General features: G+C 37.7%; 1 protein-coding gene across 1 annotated transcript in view; it reads right to left on the reverse strand.

The window, feature by feature from the left end:
- Positions 1-19,114, reverse strand: part of U2SURP (U2 snRNP-associated SURP domain containing) — a gene marked incomplete at its 5' end in the record, with an annotated part of 28,998 nt that extends 9,884 nt beyond the window's left edge. The window contains 18 exons of the mRNA XM_009077639.1: positions 2,190-2,352; positions 3,256-3,322; positions 3,883-3,978; positions 4,343-4,499; positions 5,654-5,776; positions 7,332-7,419; positions 8,619-8,698; positions 9,192-9,354; positions 10,477-10,640; positions 10,730-10,796; positions 11,912-12,016; positions 15,219-15,262; positions 16,205-16,416; positions 16,825-16,990; positions 17,355-17,437; positions 17,542-17,577; positions 17,661-17,755; positions 19,047-19,114. Coding sequence (XP_009075887.1) covers positions 2,190-2,352; positions 3,256-3,322; positions 3,883-3,978; positions 4,343-4,499; positions 5,654-5,776; positions 7,332-7,419; positions 8,619-8,698; positions 9,192-9,354; positions 10,477-10,640; positions 10,730-10,796; positions 11,912-12,016; positions 15,219-15,262; positions 16,205-16,416; positions 16,825-16,990; positions 17,355-17,437; positions 17,542-17,577; positions 17,661-17,755; positions 19,047-19,114 — 1,977 coding nt within the window. The remainder of the gene's footprint in view (positions 1-2,189; positions 2,353-3,255; positions 3,323-3,882; positions 3,979-4,342; positions 4,500-5,653; positions 5,777-7,331; positions 7,420-8,618; positions 8,699-9,191; positions 9,355-10,476; positions 10,641-10,729; positions 10,797-11,911; positions 12,017-15,218; positions 15,263-16,204; positions 16,417-16,824; positions 16,991-17,354; positions 17,438-17,541; positions 17,578-17,660; positions 17,756-19,046) is intronic.
- Between the last annotated feature and the right edge of the window lie 462 nt (positions 19,115-19,576).

Below are 19,576 nucleotides of genomic sequence, written 5' to 3' on the forward strand. Positions count from 1 at the left end.
TGTAAAGACCATTCTGAAACTTGAGCTATACTGTAAAGAGAAGTACCCAGTAAGACTGTTAAGAAATCCCTGCTCTTTGGTGTTACAGGAAAGCCTCTGCTCTTGCAGAGTTCTGGAAAGAATTCACACTGCAGAAGGACTAACAGGGTGTGAGGGAAGGCAAACAAAAGGTTACTAACTTGCCTTCTCTGGTGGCACTGGTCTGATGGCTGTGGCCAAAGTTTGTTTCTCACTGCACTTTCCTCTCCCAGCTGACAAGCTTAATTTACTAGCTGGGCCAAGAACTGTTGTTTGTATTAATGCATTTCAAAAAAATGCATGAAAAAATGTGTTTCAGCTTCCCTGGTAGTCACTGCGTAGACTTCCAAAGGATCAGACTTGGCCAATTTTGTTGCCAAATATTTGACACAGTAATTTTTACAGTCTGTATTAGAAGGCATAATTGTTAAAGCTGGTAATTGGTTGGTTTTTTTCCTCAGTTCCTTCCCTCAGATTTAATAAAGGATGTGGGTTTTGGCAGGGACTGGGTACATACTAAGAAGAAACTTTGAGTGTGAATGCCTTAAAGGAGTACAGGGAGTACTCTCCTGCCAATGATAAACTTGAGGAGAAATTTTAAGTACTCCTACATAGTGTCCAAAATGTTCTGAAAATGAAAAAAACCCCTAAACTCTCCTTTTCTGGTAATTCCAAAAAGTCTGAAACTGAGATGGTAACTTAACACAGAGAATAAAATGCAAACATGCACTTGAAAACGTCAGATATCTACCACCCAAAAGTGTTACTGGCTGGATATATTGATGAAAGAACCTGAAACACTCATTCAGTTTAAAAGTGACAATGGTTCAAGTAAATCACTTCCTAATCTGCCTCCACAACTGCCAGGATAGCAGCTATAAAACAGATACTCAGTCTGAAAGGAGCCCTTTCCATAACCACTACAATCAATATTACAGCAACAGGAAAATTAGTTTCTCTTGTACTTTCATGAGACCAACATCATGTCTTTCCTACAAAAATACTGCCACCATGAGTCAGGTCAGGCATAAATCCCATTCAGCTTTTCTCAAATGCAGAATTTACTCACTTAATATGGCTATGTCTCATGAACTTTCCAGCTGCTATGCAAGGCAAGAGATTTCTAAGTGCTTTGTTACAGTCCATTAATTTCAATAAAATCTGAATTACTAAAGAGAAGCAGATTTGAGAGAAACAACAGTTGTGACATTTTAAAATATTATTGAACATCTTAAGGGGCTTTGCTAATGTGTGATTTTAGCTAACTAGCACATTATAGCATAAACAGGTAGGCAGCCATAATTCCACCTTCTAGACAAGTTCCAATCTGTCACCTGGAGATACTACAACTGCAACAAGTAGTTTAGCAGCTTCTTAATATAAATTGAATGCACTGAAGAGAAGGTACAAGAATTTTGGTATTCAGTGGGTTTTAATGCTGAACACAAGCTGGAAAGTCACAGGCAATTTTAAACCTGGTTTTGTATGAGACAAAGGCTTCACTCTAGGCTCATGCTAAGTTCCAGTTCTAGTTCCTTCTCAGTGAGCCACGAGCTCAGAAGCCAGCAGGGAGGTGTAACAACCTGTGCCCAGCAAGCTAACAGCTACACTAACACCTAGGCTTGGAGAAAGGATAGCAGAAGCAGTGAGCTCTGGAAACTGCAGGCAGGTCTTCAATGAAAATACCCCATTTCCAGGGCCACATGGGTTAGTCACATCTACTCCTTTGTTTGATGGCTGACACAGTGAAAAGAGACACTTTTAAATGTAATAAAATACAGACACTTCAAGGCAAGAGACAGAGAGAACGAGAAAGGTATCGGACTAAGGCCACATCCAGAAGTCACTCCCATAAGCCAAGAGGAGGAAAGTGTAGAGGGACCCAAACCATCTAGGGCTACCAGTGATATCAAAACAGGACCCTGAAAAGGAACAGTAATTCTCAACATGCAACATCCCTGACTCAATGGTTCACTTCTTCCTGCTTTATTGTGAAAGTCAAACCAAGGCAAGACTGTGAACAAATATACCTTTATAAAAATACACTGGACTAAAAATACCCACTATGTAATAGGACTATAATTGTTCCAGCAAAAGTTAACTCCCTCTCTCACACAGAGAGCCCAGGGTGGGGTGAAGGTACAGAAGGGTGGCACAGAACACCAGCTCACCTCTATCTCCCGGAGTTTGGCACGCTTTTCTTCACTCATTTCTGAGTATTTGACTGATGACTTGGACTCAGGCATTTCTTCTTTGATAGGATTGGAATACATGTGTTGCTCTTCTGACTTGGAACTCTGAGTGTCTTCCTCATCTTCACTTTCTTCTTCTTGACTTTACAGAAAACATACAGAATGAACTGAGGTATATAAACCTAAGACAATTATCCATTACAAGAACTACTATTTCCCTACTTAGTTTCTACGATTAGTTGCTAGTTTTGAAATCTGTTAAGTAAGACTGTTATGTAAAAGTCTGCAGCTACAAATTAGTCTCCCATCAGTGAGACAGAGATCTTAATATTTTCATCGTTAGTTTTTATGGCTCAGATAATTTACACTTTTCATAGAAACCGAGTGCAGAAGAATTCATGAAGTTGACAGTCATCAAATTACAGATCTACCACAGCTGCAAAGCAAATCCACTACCTCAACAAATCCCTTTAAGTGCTGTAATCATGCTTTTCAGGCATAGTAAGTTTAATAAAAGAACAGAATTTACTATGCTTTTGCTTTTAGGAGATAAACCTGAGACATGGCAGATACCTAACATGACATTCCCAGATTGGCAGGAGAGTGCTGCAGGACTACAGGCAATGCAGGAAGGTATTGCTCACAGTATTAACTGAGAGAGGCTCTCAGCTGCCTAAAGAACAAAGTAAAAGACTACCCAAAACCAAGAGAAGGCACAGAGCCTCCCAGCATCCAACACAACATACCCTTCAACACATGGTTCAGAGTTTGTCTCGAAAGCAAAAAGTAGAGGTTTAGGTTTCCACTATTTGGCATTACATTCTCAATCAGCATCAATTTCAAGATTATAGTTAACAACTCTACTAACAGGTGTAATTCATCATATTAGAAAAAAAATGACAGGGATTGCACTAAAATCCTGATTTTTCTCCATTTTCTTATTTTCCTACTTCCAAAATTTAATTTGTGTTCTGCTCTAGTAATACATATCTATCCAAAGACACATAAAATGTGAATGTTTTCATCAGAATGAAAAAGTATTTACTTTTGAATTTCCTCTTCTTCAGATTCTTCATGTTGGTCAAAAAGCTCCCACTTAGATGTAGTAACAGCTAAAAGAGACAATAAGACACTTAACAATAGAAAAAGCCACCACTCAATCTGCAAGTTAGTACCTGCACATATATTAAGTATTACAATGCAATCAAATTTACCAGCCTTTAGGACTTCATACAGACTTTCTACTTCACAGAAATATCCCACGCTCATGTTACCAGAACACTTAGTATTTACAGAACTACTCGCAAACACAGTGCATAGCACACCTCAGTAAACCCTCCAAAAGCTGACAAGGATTCAGCAGTTTGTAAAGTATTATCTTCCCAGCCAAGACTTGGGAAGACTGCCAACCACATACCCAGATTGTTTCGTTCTCAATATTTACTCTTAATAAGCTGCAAGTTATTTTCAAAGGTTGGTAGGTTATTGAAGCAGAATAATGAAACCAGAATACACTATTTTCCTTTTTCTGGTTATAATTTCAGAGAAGTTACAATTAAAAATCCTACTGTGTTGCTACAGGAATCACGTTAGCACAGACCAGCTGAAAACAAATCATTTCATAGGTGACATTAAGCTTTGTTTACTTAGAGAAGATACTTTCAAAACTAACCTTGGGCCTCCAGTTCTGACTCATCCACTGCCTCCCACTTCGAAGGAGCAACTTTAAATATAGGCTCATTCTTTTTTGAGTCTTCAGTTGTATCCACTGGATAAAGAGACAAAGAAAAATAATTTCCAAAGCTCTTCAAAAGGTGAAACCAAAAACTACTAAGGTAACAATCAGAATTAAATACTGAAACAGATTATTCCATTTTATCATTTGCAAAGGAAAAAGCCCAGGAATTGGAACCTGATGTGCATAACATCAGAAGATACCTCCTGTGTCCCTGAAGCAATTACACTCTAAAAGCAATTTTTAAACAGTTTCTTACTTGAACAAATTGAAATTTATCAGTTCAGCATTTTACAAAGCTACATGCCATGGTAATTCTTGGCTGCACTAATCAAAACTATTCAGAAAAATAAGATCAAAGATTGAAGATTGAAAGTAAAGTCGAAACATTTCGTACAAGGAACACCATCAAGATCATCATCCAGCGACTTTATTGGGACTCCATCCAGATCATCAATAGGAGCAGCATCAATAGGAATTCCATCCACATCTTCTAGTGGAGCACCATCAAGCTCTTCCTCAATGGGAGCTCCATCAAGGTCATCTGGTACTTCCTGAACACAAATTACAAGGGATTATTAAAAGAACAAACCTACATTGCTTTTCTTTATTTCTCCAATTATAAAATAATTTCTTTTTGAAGAAGTCCTTCCAAAAATACCAAAAAAACTCAACTTTAACACTTTTTGCTATGGAGCTGCTTATTGTAGAGGAAATAATACAACAGTATCTTTCTATGAAAAATTATAGGCAAGAACTTGGAATTTCTGCACATGGACTGGAAACTTAGAGCCAGATAAATTTTCTTTATTTCTCCAATTATAAAATAATTTCTTTTTGAAGAAGTCCTTCCAAAAATACCAAAAAAACTCAACTTTAACACTTTTTGCTATGGAGCTGCTTATTGTAGAGGAAATAATACAACAGTATCTTTCTATGAAAAATTATAGGCAAGAACTTGGAATTTCTGCACATGGACTGGAAACTTAGAGCCAGATAAATTTAGTACATGACTTTTGCTATCGAGTTGTTTATTGTAGAGGAAATAATACAACAATATCTTTCTATGAAAAATTATAGGCAAAAACTTGGAATTTCTGCACACTAGACTGGAAACTTAGAGCCAGATAAATTATACTTAGTACATGTGAAAGATTCCAAGTCCAGCAATCTGAAAAACTGACTAAAATTGACGATTTAGCATGAACACAAATTTAAGGAACAAAAATTATAAATCCAGCTACATGTTCTAACCTGTCAGGGACAGGCACTGCATGTTCACCCTGCTCTGCTGCTAAGAGAACTAAGCTATCCTTCCAGTTACACTGTGAGCCTCCCTCCCACTGCTCTGAAAGGCATGTTTCCACACAGCTACAATGCCTGAAATTCCACTCAAAATTCAGAGACAGATCTTACAGAGCATTTCCAATGCAAAGCAAATACCTGTCATTCTGTACTAGTCTTTGCTCTGAAACAGTTTCATAATGTCACTCCACCAAAGCACCTAATCTACAAGCAACAAATTCATACATGGATTAAGCAGTATTTGCATTTGAAAATATGTCACACCTGTATTTAAGGGTAAGGACTCGGACAAAAGAAAGGTTTATTCACCCCAAAAGAGAGAGCAAAATAATCCTGGCCAGCCCTATTTGATATTCACACATTTTTCCTCCCTATCCTCAAGCACCACGCCGAGGTCACCCACCTCTGTTTCTTTATCTTCCATGATATTCACAAGCCCCAGGAAAATATTCTGTAGTTTGATCAGAAATGGTTCTGGATAGATTGCCCAGTCTTCCCATGCTCGGAAGCAAGTCATTACTCGTTGCTAGAAGCAAGAGGAAAAAAAAAGAGCTAAGACATTTGTATTAAGACATTTTAAATGAAGGGAAATAGACCACAGAGAACTACTACTGTAGGCAGCTATTCTTAACCAGTTCCATCCTGAAGTGTATTACAGTCACACCATGCTGGGCAAGACTAGTCATTTAACAAAAATATGTACACAGGAACTACTTTTTGAAAAATCTCACTTGGGTTTCATTTTCCCTTTAAATTCCCTGTTACATTATCCATTTCAACTGTTCTATCCTGACAGCGAATTTCCTTCTGCCCTGATGTTTGAAGCAGGTGCCTCTATGTAAAAGAAAGTGTCTTTCAGCCTGTAAAATAATTAAAATTAACACTGGCTTATACATGTCACTGAACTGACATTGTGTTCCTACTTTCATTTTGTTCAGCCTGGAAAAAAGAAGGCTCTGGGGAGACCTTAGAGGCCTAAAGGGGCTACAAGAAAGCCAGAGAGGGACTTCTTACAAGGGCAGGGAGTGACTGGACAAGGGGGAATTACTCTAAACTGAAAGAGGGTCGGTTTAGGTTAGTTATTAGCAAGAAATTCTTTAGTGTGAGGGCAGCAAAGCACTAGCCCAGGCTGCCCAGAGAAGCTGTGGCTATCCCATTCCTGGCAGCGTTCAGAGCCAGGCTGGATAAAGCCTTGAGCAACCTGCTCTGGTGAGAGGTGACCCTGCCCAGGGCAGGGGAGTTGGAACTAGATTATCTTTAAGGTCCCTTCCAACCCAAGCCCTTCTATGATTTTTTTGTAGAAGTGAAATGTATTTGAAACGATGGGTTTCAGCTCAAGTTTGAAACACTACATGTAACTGAAGATGCAGATATAAAAAAAATATACTGCCTCTCTTTACCACATAATTTTCAAAGTTTTAAAATAGCAGATAACTAAAACTGATTCTCAGCCTAGAGCAATTGAGAGAAGGTAGGACAACCAGGATGAAGAACTTAATACAGGAAAACGAACTACACTGTAAGCTTTGTATTTAGAGCTTCTGATTAAAACAAGAAAAAAAGAACTGCAGAAGCATCTTGGAAACAGGAGAAGGAAACGTAGGCCGAGCATCAGAGTGGTGAGAAGCAGAGCATTGTATCTCAAAAACCACTCTCAACGATGCATGGCAGAATGCTTATCAAAATTCTAAAACTAAGCCTAGCACGAAAACCTTTAAAAGTAACTTTATGCTGTTACGTCCAGGAGTTTCTTTCCACAATGAGCACCCAAGTTTATTTTGAAATTCATATACAGGTGATCAAAAAATACCAAAAAGGCTAGAGGGCTTTGTTTGCAATTTAAGTACTAGATAGATATCCTCTCAACTCCACAGCTACACCTCTACCAGCACACTTCAGCTGGTAGGTGCTAATAGTTTTCCTTAATTTCCATGCTAACCTTCCAAAAGAGAAAGCCTTTTCTTTAAAAGCCTAGTTAGGAACCTTGATATCTAAGCCACCTATCATAGTATGCAATCTCTTGTGCAGGAACATCTATTTATATGACTTCTATGTCATGTAAATAACAATGAAATACATACCTTGAAATTTTCAGACTGTAAATGGCCTTGTATTGTACGGTAAGTAGCATTGAGATCAGAGAATATCTGACATAATTTTGTTTCAAAACTAGAATTAAACATATACATTTCTTTAGTTAAACTTTGTAATATAGGTTTTCTGGACATATATAATTCATGAAAATACCTGGGACACAGGACTCAAAAGCACAAGGTTCTGATCCCTATAGTAGCCATGAACTGAACTATAAAGCAAATATGATTACTATATATTAAATCACCTTGGACAACAACAGAACTGTGAAGGGAGATCTTCACATCTGCTGCAGTCTCTTTATACACCCTGGAAAGACTGTAGGACGATAAAAGGAGGTTTACAACCTTAAATACAATGAAAGAATTGTCTCAAAATTCAATTTGTATTCAATAAAATCAATTCCTGGTTATGTTTCTATTCCAATTGACTCAGTGAGGCCCTCACTGAATGCACAGTGAGCAACAGCTGCCTAGCTCCCCGTGAGCTTCTCTCAATGTGCAAAAGATGAACCAGCACAGCACAGACACAAGGCAACAAGAAACATCGACTGCAATCACCAGAGTTTTGTAACATGCTGAATATTTCCCATCATGCTACCACAACATTGGAGAGACTCCAGAAGTAGACATAATCAAGCATCTAATGTGACAAAGATACTGTCCCTTGGACATTCTTCCTAAATTCTGCTCAGCACTTTAGAAATAAAGTACATAATCCCAGTAATAAAGTCCATAATAAAGCCAATGGAGAACGTATAAGGGACTTTATACGTATTAAACACAAGCCACATTTTAATAAAAATAAATCTGTTTCCAAAATTCCCTTCTTCACATGAGTTATTTGCTGTACCATACAGGGAATAGTACCTCCAGGCTCTTTACGTCGAGAGGCACGTGAGTTACTCTCACCTCCATGAAGTTCCATGCACAATGTCGAGAGGCACATGAGTTATTCTCACCTCCATGAAGTTCCATGCACAAGTGGTGCCTTGCATGGAGCATATACACTATTTGCATCACTAACATGCTACACCTTATACATCTTCATGCAGACACAAATACCAAGTCTGTCACAGCAGCATCATAGAAAAATGTGAATTTCTCTACAACCACATTTACCCAGAGATGTACATACAGAGATCAATATAAGGATCCTTTTTTTTTTTTTTTAAATTGCCAATCACCTTAGAGATGTACATACAGAGATTAATATAAGGATCCTTTTTTCTTTTTTTTTTTTAAATTGCCAATCACCTAAAATATTATACTTACAATTTTCTATAGTAGGAAGCATTGGCAACTTTAGCAGAAGAGTTGTATAACACATCTGACACTAGATACAATCTGGCGATCTACAACGAAGAATGTTCAAATTAAGATAATGCTAGTTTAAATTATCCTGACAATACATGCATCTTTCCAGGAAAACTACAAGAGAGTTCCTAGAAGTACCAAAGTAGAACTAAGTGTAGTATAGCAATGCTGTTAATACACAGACTAGGAGGAAATCAGCCCGTTGTGCTCCGGGGTACTAACCACTGTAACACATTAGCACAGTGCTACAAAGGAGAGATCACAGCATTCAAACTGTAACTGCCTTGTTGGAACAGACCATTTCCTTATCTTCAACCTCACAGTAAAGCAGAACATTATTTACAAGCAAGTCCAGAAAGATTAAGAATATGTAAGAGAATTCCCCAGGAAAAGAGCATCAATTCAAAGCCCACATTTTAGTACAAAACCTCAAGGCCACCTGAAACTTATGAAATAATGCTTGTAAGTTACATGTGCATGCTGCTAAGTGAGCTCTTTGCCAAAATACAGGATTATAGAAAATCTCCACACCTTCTTGGGAAGAGGAGTTTTCAGAATAGACAACGATTCTGTAATGCAGTCGACAATTTCTTCGGCAGCTTCTGCGTTATTCAGACAGAAAACCATTGCATCTCCAATGTCATTCTTCCGAGGGGTCAAGCCACGCAGAATTTCCTCTAGTTTGTCCCTCTGTCTGAAATACAAGAAATTTTAATTCTTTCAATACAGAATGAAAAACACTTTGGGGAATTTCCATTTAACAATGTTTCTTATTTTTCTATTTTTAGGACAAAAGCAGTTTCAATTATTTTATATTCCACTGCCTGAGTTCTTTCAATGGCTCATGAATATATGCATCCACATTACATAAAGAGCAAAAAATTCCCACTCACATCTTGACTGCATACAGAAAGCAAGGAAAAGCAACTGAGAAATACCTAATGCAGCACATCAATATCTCTAATGAAGTATTTAACTCTCTGGATTTAGTTTAAGCCTAAACCAAAATGGATAAATCTAAAACATATAAGTGATATCTGCTACTGAATAAGAAACATCACATTCAGAAAACTAGTCATAAGCAATTAATTCATGTCTTCCCTGATCTCCATATATAAAAAGCATTGTCAAAAGACTCTTTCTGAGCCTTTCCAAAAGAATGTCTAAGAAATAAATTGTGTATTAAAACCTTCAGAATCATGACTCTGAGAACTGTGATGAGAAGAGTAAAACAAGAAAAACCTTCCCCTAATACCACAGTTGGAAAAACAGCAGCAAAATTAAGGAAATCAGGTCTCTATTCCCACTACCACATTCATCCCCAGCACACTGACAACTCACAGCAAGGAACTCCAATGACCTGCCTCTTCCTGCAGATGAACAACTGTTCCCAGTTTTAATCTCTGATCAACAGCATCAATAAGTTGAAGAGTACAATAGCTGTTTAGCTCATGAGGTTATAAGGACATTGAGAAAGGTGCTATGTGCCCCCACCAACAGACAGCAACTGAAAACGTGGACAAGCTCTCATCTTCCCAATCCCTTTCAAATCAAGGGTTAATAACAATTGGAATGAAAGGACTCATTGTTCAAGGATGCCAAACGTAACCAAACCCAGAACATATTTAGCAACAAGCACGATAAAAAAAGACTAACTGAAAACCACTCGAGATTAACGAACACTTACTGAGACACAAATAATGCTGTGAGAAGGATGACATTTCAGGGATGACATATTAAAACTACAAACCCACAACAGGACAAAACATGCAGACTAGCAATTAAAGCAGCACTACAAATCAAAGGAAGTACATACTCTTCCTTCAGTGCACCCTTCTTGTTGGGTTCCTCCACAAATGCTTCCGTTTCTTGCTCCTCTGACATCCCATGCAAGTATGGATTCAACGGTGGTGGTCTCCAAAATGATCCGTTTTTGAACATACGGAAGTCTTCTGTCCTCCACTTGGTTGGAGCATCTCCCTACAAAAAAACCCAAAACTGTTTACACTTTTGTGTTCTTTTGCTTCACTATGCTTGAAGCTATGAATTGTCACTAAAATTCTACTTGCCTGAAGAATTGAATAAAGCTTCCATCTATAATACACATGGGCTGGAGTCTGGTTTTCAAATAAAAACCTAAACCAAAGAGCAAAGAAGGCACAAAACAGATCACAAGTTATTTAACTGAAGCAAAATCAAAGGAAGTAATAAAAAAATCAAGTAACCAAACCCTGTTCAGAATCTAACCTGAGCTACCAAGGGAACACAGGATAGCTAAAATCACCTATACCCACAGCACAGCTGGGCAGAACAAGAGCAACTGCTTCACACACACACATGCAACCTGCAAAGCTCCACAAAGACACAGCATTTCTCAGAAGTTAAAGGCAGAACAAACAGGGCCAGAAAAAAGAACTGTACAACCCTACAGCAAAGCAGAGGATTCATCAGTGAAAAGAGTCACTACAGGAGCAACTGCAACCTCAGCACAAGTGGTGCAGGAGCTCAGTTACACAGTTAGGTGACTCAGACCAAATGCTAAATGACTTGCAATTTGTCTGTCAGAATACTGGCAGCATCTGATGGGAGGGGTAAACAGTCCATTTTTAATGCCCAAGACATTTTGACCTGCATATTTTCTCATTTTGCATATAAAATCATAGTGAAGCACTTCCCATGACTGCAAATAAACCATTTCAGAGACTGCAATTCACTAGAAATTCAGAAATCAATCTTTTTTTATTCCATGAATGACAAGAGCTAGAAATTCTCACGACTTCCCTATGTCAGCTAAAGTTTAATCCTATTTGCATTGACATCAAAGAAAAATTCCTCCCAGCTCTTGCTGAAGGTTAGAAATCAGGCTCCAGGTAGACTGGACTTCACATTGAGTTAGTCTGTCAGTTCTGGGGGGAATTTTTTTCTCTTTCTAAAATGTATGCTACTGCTTCTACTGATGACTGAGTCCTTCAGGAAAGCACATGTTACACATTATTTATTTCTTTTATATACACACATGTATTTTATAGTGTGCATATAGTCTTTATTTATATGTACACAGCAGTAAACACTGGAGCAAAAGTGCATTCTTCTTTATAAAAGGAGAGCATGACCATTTGTACAATCTGTAAAGTTTAAATCTACACATAAACACAGTAAAAGCCATTCTTATTAGTATTTACAAAATGCCAAATAGCAACAACACTGAAAACAGTTAGTGGTGCTTCAAACTGAAGCAATGCAATAAGCACCTGAACATTGGGTTGTTGATCTCTCTGTTCATGATCATGGCTTCGAACATGGGCCCTTCCCGAACCACAAACTCTATCATTCGATGGATCAAAGCGAGCAAATTCCTACAACAACAACACAGTTAAAGAAAAATTGATTCAGACCTAACACTATATAAAACTACACTCCACCTAAGATACTACAACTGTGCAGGAGATTACTTTGCTGTATTGTTAAGAAGACTGCATAAAAGATAAGGTAACGTGGAACATATGATAGCTTTGCATCACAGACACGGACATTCTAAAAATCAAAACATCACTAGCAGTGGTGGAGTAAGAATTTTAGAGGAGACCTCTTTCCTGAACTTCCACAGTTTAGCCTACAACCATCTCTTGCTGAGCAGAAACTGATACACATAAAAATGGGCATCTGAACACCAAAGCACAATTAACTACCAAAAACTAAGCCCTCACCTATATGGTCTAGAAATAAGATTGAAGTGTTAAGTAAAAGTTCTATGGGGGAACAACATTATGCTCAAAATGAAACACACAGACTTTAGAATATCCAGTAGAAACTGCAATCAGCTTTCAAACTACTCAAGTACAAAAGGAAAAGCAAATAGCCTTCTTGATGCCAAACAGGGCAGTGGTTTTATTCAATTTAGATAATCTCTTTTTGGTCAAGACTCAAGTATTGACATAGAACAAAACTGTCCATCCTTTCATGTCATACCATCCCATGTTTCCTCCCTCACACACCCAAGTGAACAAATCACAATTTTAAAAAAAAAAAAAAAAAAAATCTGCATGATTTCATTCAGCACTACATCCTGAGGCAGGCAAGGAGAGGATGTCAAGTGCACGTTTTTCCAGCCACATCTGAAAATGCAGAGCCACTTCTAAGGATGCTCACAGGAGTCAGTCACGTAAGCCTTACAAAAAATAGTGATAGCCAGTTTCCATCCTTCTGGGGTTTTTTTGGAAACAGGGATCTGAATTTTCAAAATAGATGGCCTACATATATCAAAAGCTTCAGAGCATGTGTCCTTTGAATGTGATGCAAACCAAAAAAAATAATTAAATAAATACAGATTTTTACATTTTTAATGTATTTTCTTAGATGCAATAAATGGATATTGGTTCTTTGCAAGTATCTCATTAGATTTTCTTCTAGCACTTTTTAAATTATGAAAAGTTCAGTAACTTTTACACTGAAAAGCTGCAGAACTTTCTATTACATCTTAGGAATGCAGAGACTATTTTCTACCACGAGTATTCCAAGTTTTGCCACAGATATAATGTCCTAGACAAAAAAAAAAATTCAGCTTAAAAACAGAGTAATAGAGACCTGTCCCTGCCATCTACAAACTTAGCAAATGTTGCTTTAGACCATCTAGCACTGAACCTACATTTGCCTCAAAAATTACACAGAAAAATCAAACAGCTATGAGTTCAATTTTCCTGTCTGCTTTTTATAACCCCAGGAACACTGTACAGAGGACATAGCTTCAACAATTTTGTAGCCATTTTATTTAAAGCGGTGTCTGAAAGTCTAAATGGCAAGACTGCTCTTGTTTGATGAATTGCATTTGAAAACAACAGTAAGAAAGAAATTTGCAGCTAGCTTTCAAGCCCCTGAGCTATTACACCATTCACTTATTTTAAGGCAGGTCCAATGTGATCATTTTTGGCTTCCTGCAGAACCATGTCATTGGTTTTCATCTCATTTTTCTTCCATCAAGTAATATAAAGTTGCATAAGAGCAGCTTATGCTTGAACAAGAACAGCTGCTTCACGAAGACCTCAGATGTTGAAAAAAGATACTGTACATCCCATGTCTGACAGAGGTTGTACACGTATTTTGGTGTGTAAGACAGGACTATTCAGAAGTTAATTAATTGTATATACACTCAAGGTTTTCTGTTTACTAAATGCTAAGAAGTTAAAAACTTTTTAATTAAAGGAGAATAATGAAACATATTATCCCAGTCAAGTCAGTTGAAATTTTTGCATGATGTGATGCACTGTGCAATAGTCTTAGCAGTTGTCATTAGCAACTTCCAAAGACATCAGGAGAAGAGTAACAAATTATTTTCAAATACAATTCATTTAACATGAATTCTCCTTACCATACAGGCTTTCCAAGTGCCACAATAAATAAAATGGGTACATCTGTTCCTCTGGAAGCCAATTACTCTGTGAGCACTGCACAGTGTCACAAGTGCTTGTTCTACTACTCAGTACATTTCTCAACTCAAGACTCCTCCTGGTCACCCTAATCATTCAAGTCTCTATCCAACAAAAATTGTACTGTCCTAAAATTTCAAGGACTAGTGCATATGAGCATCTATTGAGAAGTATGCTAATACACTATAAACAGGTTCACAGAGCTCTTTCTGCCCCCCCCCACACATGACAAAAAGAAAAGAGGGACTTTGTGACAATTAAACAGTGGAGTAAAAACCGATAGTTTAAAGTGCATTATTTTAAAATGTCATTTAGTTTAAGATGGCCAACAAAAAAAAGTTTTTCAGTTATAATAAAACCACATTTATTGGAGCCGATCGTACCAATGTCTGGTCAAAAACTGTATACTTTCCCAATCCATCCCATGATGTTTTCCTGGTCCCCCGCTGCCGCAGACAGTTCAGCTGGTGTTGCTCACCAAGGCCAATGTCAAAGAGAATTTGGTAATCTTTTGTGCTTATTTACTTTTAAAACAGTGTTGTGTTCCTATGTTTGGGAAAAGGTTTTAGCTTAACTGAGCAAGAGTATGCCTAGACTAGTGTGAAGGTAGGAGCAGTGATGGGAACTGAAACACAAAAAACACCCTTGCAGTAATACAGAACTGTTTATCTCAGAGACCAAAATTAGTAACTGCTGCACATTGAGAAAAATAGCAGAAATCAGAAGTGATTTTTAACTGAACTAGTTATAAATTGCACAAGTCAAAAAAAAAAGGAAAAAATAAAAAGGAAAACTGCCACAACTGCATCCCAGCTAAGAAGTACTCAAGAGGTTTGCAGTGTCTGCAAGACAAATCTATTTCACCCTAGTGTTCACTCACAAAATCACCCTGCAACTATCTCTAGTGCTCAGATTAAATGCAAAAGGTAATTACCTCCATCTATCCTTACTAAGAAAAGAGTTATTGAGATAGGAATAGGAAGACTGTAAACCACACACACTTCTCTCAAGTGTCATGAAAGAACCATTGCTCAGTCAAGCCATTACCTTTTCCTCAACATCATCATTTTTCTTTAAAATTCCGAAGGGGAAATTTTCTATATTTAGATCAGTAATAATAAAGAAAAACATGTACCTTTCTGTTGGGATAACCACTTTGACTATGGCTTGCGACAGAGTCTGTATATGAAGTCACATCAGATAATAAACATAGAATATGTGAGTATTGTTAACAAGTAACAAGCAAAAATATACATATGCAATGAAAATACTACACATCTATCACAAGTTTTGCAGGCAATCACTGCTGTGAAGTTATAACTAAGCAATTACACAAAATGCAAATGGTTGGGTCAGTGAACCATAAAGGTTCACTCGTTGCAAAGTATCAGAACATTCCTGTCAGAATGTACATTGAGGCACCAAATAGGAACTAAGCTGAATAAAATTAAGAAAGGAGTTCTTAGGTTTATGAAAAGATTCTAAACTATTTGACTTGGATGATGATGGTATTACTTCATTCCCAAGTCTTACAAAAAACAGCCCTGACATTTAAGTGTCATTCAAAGAATCAATAAATTCTTACAAATGTACATCAAGTTGGTTTGTGATTACAAGATACTTACCCTTTTATCAGCTAATATTCCAGAAATAAAAAGTTTGAAAACTGACTCCATAAGTAGCATAAAATACTTACTCAATGTCCAGATTAATTACCTTCTACACAAAATACATCAACTCCTCTAGTGTAAAAATAATGCTACCCAAATTAAAATGTAGGATTTTCTCTAAAGAAAACAATTTAGATACTGCAATTTGGCAGCCAACAAAAGGGGGGGACGTAGGAGAAAAAAATCCAGGGAGCCTGGAGGGGGAAAATGATAGCCAGATTTTAAGCAGCACTAAATTAATCAAGAGCCAATATACTGTCCCCTAACACAGACATGAAACAGAGCTTCAGAGATTAAGTAGGTTCCCTTGGGCTACAGCAGGGAGCCAGGGAGTTTGCAGACTAGGGGCTGCCAAAGTCAGCCTGACCAATGCAAATCTATGAAGCCATAGAAATACTGTCACAGCTGCAGTATTTAACAATGAGATATGGCCCAGGGTACTGTAAGTTACCTTCTCAAAATCTTCCTTGTTTTTTGGTGGTGGTAACATTGGAGCATTAGGATTCTTCAACCTCTCCCTAGGCTGGGCATTGAAAGGCAGTCCTGAAGGAGGAGGGGGCAGGGTATGCTCCATCATGGAAGGTGGAATGTATATTGGATGTGGTGGTATAGGTACAGCTTTGCCCCAGCCCAGCTTCATTTCAAACGACATGATCATCTTGCCTGGAAAAGTGGGAAAAAACCCCCATCACCAACCATGATGTTATAAATTGGTTCTGCACCACTCAAGCTTTCTCCATGTAATTGCAGCATTCAGGTTTGCCTGCCACCATTTACCTTTTGCTTACACTGCTGATTATCACATCCATCAGACTACACCACATGTAAATTAAATGTTTTATTTCTCTACACCCAATGTATGTCTTCAGGACATTACAGCACAGTTACTATAGCTTGACAATATTCAGTTGCCAGTGGAACAGTCAGTGTAAACTAGAATCACTGTCAGTGTGGTATTCACTAGTTAGAGCATGTACCTCTAGTCTGACAAAACAACCTGACAATGTGCTTAGTTACCCCTCAATATTCCTACAAAGATAACTACAGCTTCAAACTGAGAAATCTGTTTACCATTTAAATTCTTCAGTGCTCTTTCAGCATCTCTCCTGTTCATAAAGGCAACAAAGCCACAATTTCTTTCTCTCGCTCTTTCTTCATCAGTTCTTGGCCACATAATTTTAACACTTGCTAATGGTCCAAAGCGTCCAAATTCTTGACATAACATCTCTTCATTCATCTGCATGAAAAAAGCTGAACGTTAGTACCTTGCTACTGTATTTCTATGACACCTGTTCATATTATTGCCCAAATGTCAACATTTTAATTTTTTTAGTTTTTTGAGAAACAGCACTTCACTGATACCTCCCCAATGCAATCTACTGCAAAAATAGTCATTTTAGACTGCATTTTTAACTGAGCACACTCAAATCTCCTTGCTTGGAGATATCCACAGAAAAATGATTTTAATTGAGCTGCTGATTGCTAGTCTAAACCTCAACTTTTGCAGCGTTATGTACAGATCATTTACTGCAATGAATACTGCAAAGAAATCCACCTGGACCCAAACATGCCAACAGTGCACTCCCTGGCTCCAACCTCACCTGAGGATTAATGTTTCCAAGATATAAATTTGTTGTGCTTGGATCTCCAACATCATGTGACCCTGGTGCATAATCATCTAGTACTAAATGATGGGAGAAAAAAAACAGAAAAAAAAAAAGAAGTCATAATCTCTGCTATGCATTTAAATGACCACATTAAATTGAGTAAGAAAAGAATCTATATTACCACCAGATGATCGGTTTCTCCTTGAAGGAGCATCCACTGGATAAAGAGAAGAAAAATATGTACAATTTAGTCTAGAAATTTAGTATCCCAATCCAAGATAAAAAATAACGCGAACTTACTTGAGCGACGCTGCCCGTCCGAGTCAGACTGGGGTGGCTCAAAACGGCTCAATCTACCTTTTGTTTTGTGCCTCTCGTCACGCTCCTCTTGGATTCTACACAAGTTTAACACAAGTAACAACTTAAGACCATTCTGAAGTTTCCATTCTAAAATTTTGAATTAATCTTAGAATTAGGAGAATTTTTAAGATTAAACAAAGGGCTTGTTAAAAATTCCACGTTGCCGGAATGTTTGAATTCCTATTCCGTCAGCTGGAATGTATCTACCAGAATTATTGCAGCTGTGTGTTTCCTCACTCCTACTGTCAGGGTGTTTAATCTCAAACAGAATTGACTTGGTTTGAGAAGTAGTTTATCAGTACAGAAAATAAGAATGGTGCCCCAATTCCACACCACACTGCCAGAGACCCACTGGCCACGGAGATGCCTTTTCAAGGCACACACACCTCCGTAGTCTCTATTTCTTAACCACAGACACAAGCATATGACTCTTCCCAGGACACGCAGGATTTTGTCTCAGTTTATAACTCTGAGCATAGGACTCACACAAGGAACTATTTGGTTCTTTGTAGTTTGGCCTTAAATCCTGATACTGTGTCCCAGAAATACAAGGCTCTCATTTCAACTCATTTCACACCAACTAATGAACAGACAACAGCGAAGCTCAGACACTACTCACAGGAGCCAGGTATGGACTCCTCATGTTGCACCTATTGTTTCCTAATGCAAACAGATTCATGTTTTCCATCCCTAACAGCAGGATAAATCTATGGCATGCAGCTGCACTCAATACCTGTGCTGCTCTTTCTGTTGTATTACACATTCAGAAGTGAAAGAATCTGCTTTTTCAAGCATTATCCAGCGTGTTTGTAATACTATGCACATTGAAGTTCATCTCTGGACTTGAATTACAACCCTGATTTCTGCATTAATACAAAAGCTCAACCTCATGCTGCAATTCCTCTGGATATAGTTTAGAGACACTGACACAACTTGTTGTTCCCAAGCCTCACAGACATTTCAAACTGCCATCAGTGTCCCTGCTGCATCCTGCACAGGGACTGCAGGGCAAGGCTTTGGTAGTGTGGGGCTGCAGCAGTGGGTGCCTTCTGTGAGAAGCTGCTAGAAGCTTCCCCTATGCCTGATGAAGCCAACAGCAGATGGCTTCAAGACAGATGTGCCAAGGCCAAGTCCATCAGGAGTGGCAGTAATTAAGTGTTAATTAGGTTATTTTATCTTAAGTTCTAGTGTTTCACTAGCACATGGGGGAAAACAAAATAAAAACCTTCTTTGGGAAAAAGCTTAGTGAGGGTGATCCTAAATACTGTCTGTAAAACAAGGCAAAAACCTTGGCCCTTATTTACAGTAAAAACTTGTCAAACTTACTGCTTTAATTCTTCTTTAAAAAGTTCCAAATTACTCTTTTTCTTTTCCTTCTCTCCTTTCTTCAAAGGCTAAAATTAAAGATATATCAGACAACATTTCAGAAGATATAATGAACAAAATTTAAAATCATAAATATGTAACAAAATTTTAGATAACTTCCATGCATATTGTACCCACAGCTTTCAAACCAAGGAGAAAAACTTTCAAACTACAGAAGGAAAAAAAAAAAAAACCAAACCAAAAAACCAACAACCAAACAGACTTGAAAACATTCAGACTGAGCACTATCAAACACAAAGCTAGAAAATGTAAAATTAAGGATAGTTTACACTAAACTTTGTTACTTCTCATTCTTACAATGCAGCATGTGTGATCAAACATTCTCTCTACAACATACAAATTTAAAGTAACTGTGAGGTACTTTGTCAGTTTGTTCCACTTAGAAACTTAGATGCTGACTATGCTCCCAGCAAACTGCCATGCTCTAATCAAATTGGTAGATGTCTGTACATATATATGTAAATTACTTT

The sequence above is a fragment of the Acanthisitta chloris genome, unplaced genomic scaffold (genome assembly GCF_000695815.1).
Source record: "Acanthisitta chloris isolate BGI_N310 unplaced genomic scaffold, ASM69581v1 scaffold28496, whole genome shotgun sequence".
Taxonomy (NCBI): Eukaryota; Metazoa; Chordata; class Aves; order Passeriformes; family Acanthisittidae; genus Acanthisitta; species Acanthisitta chloris.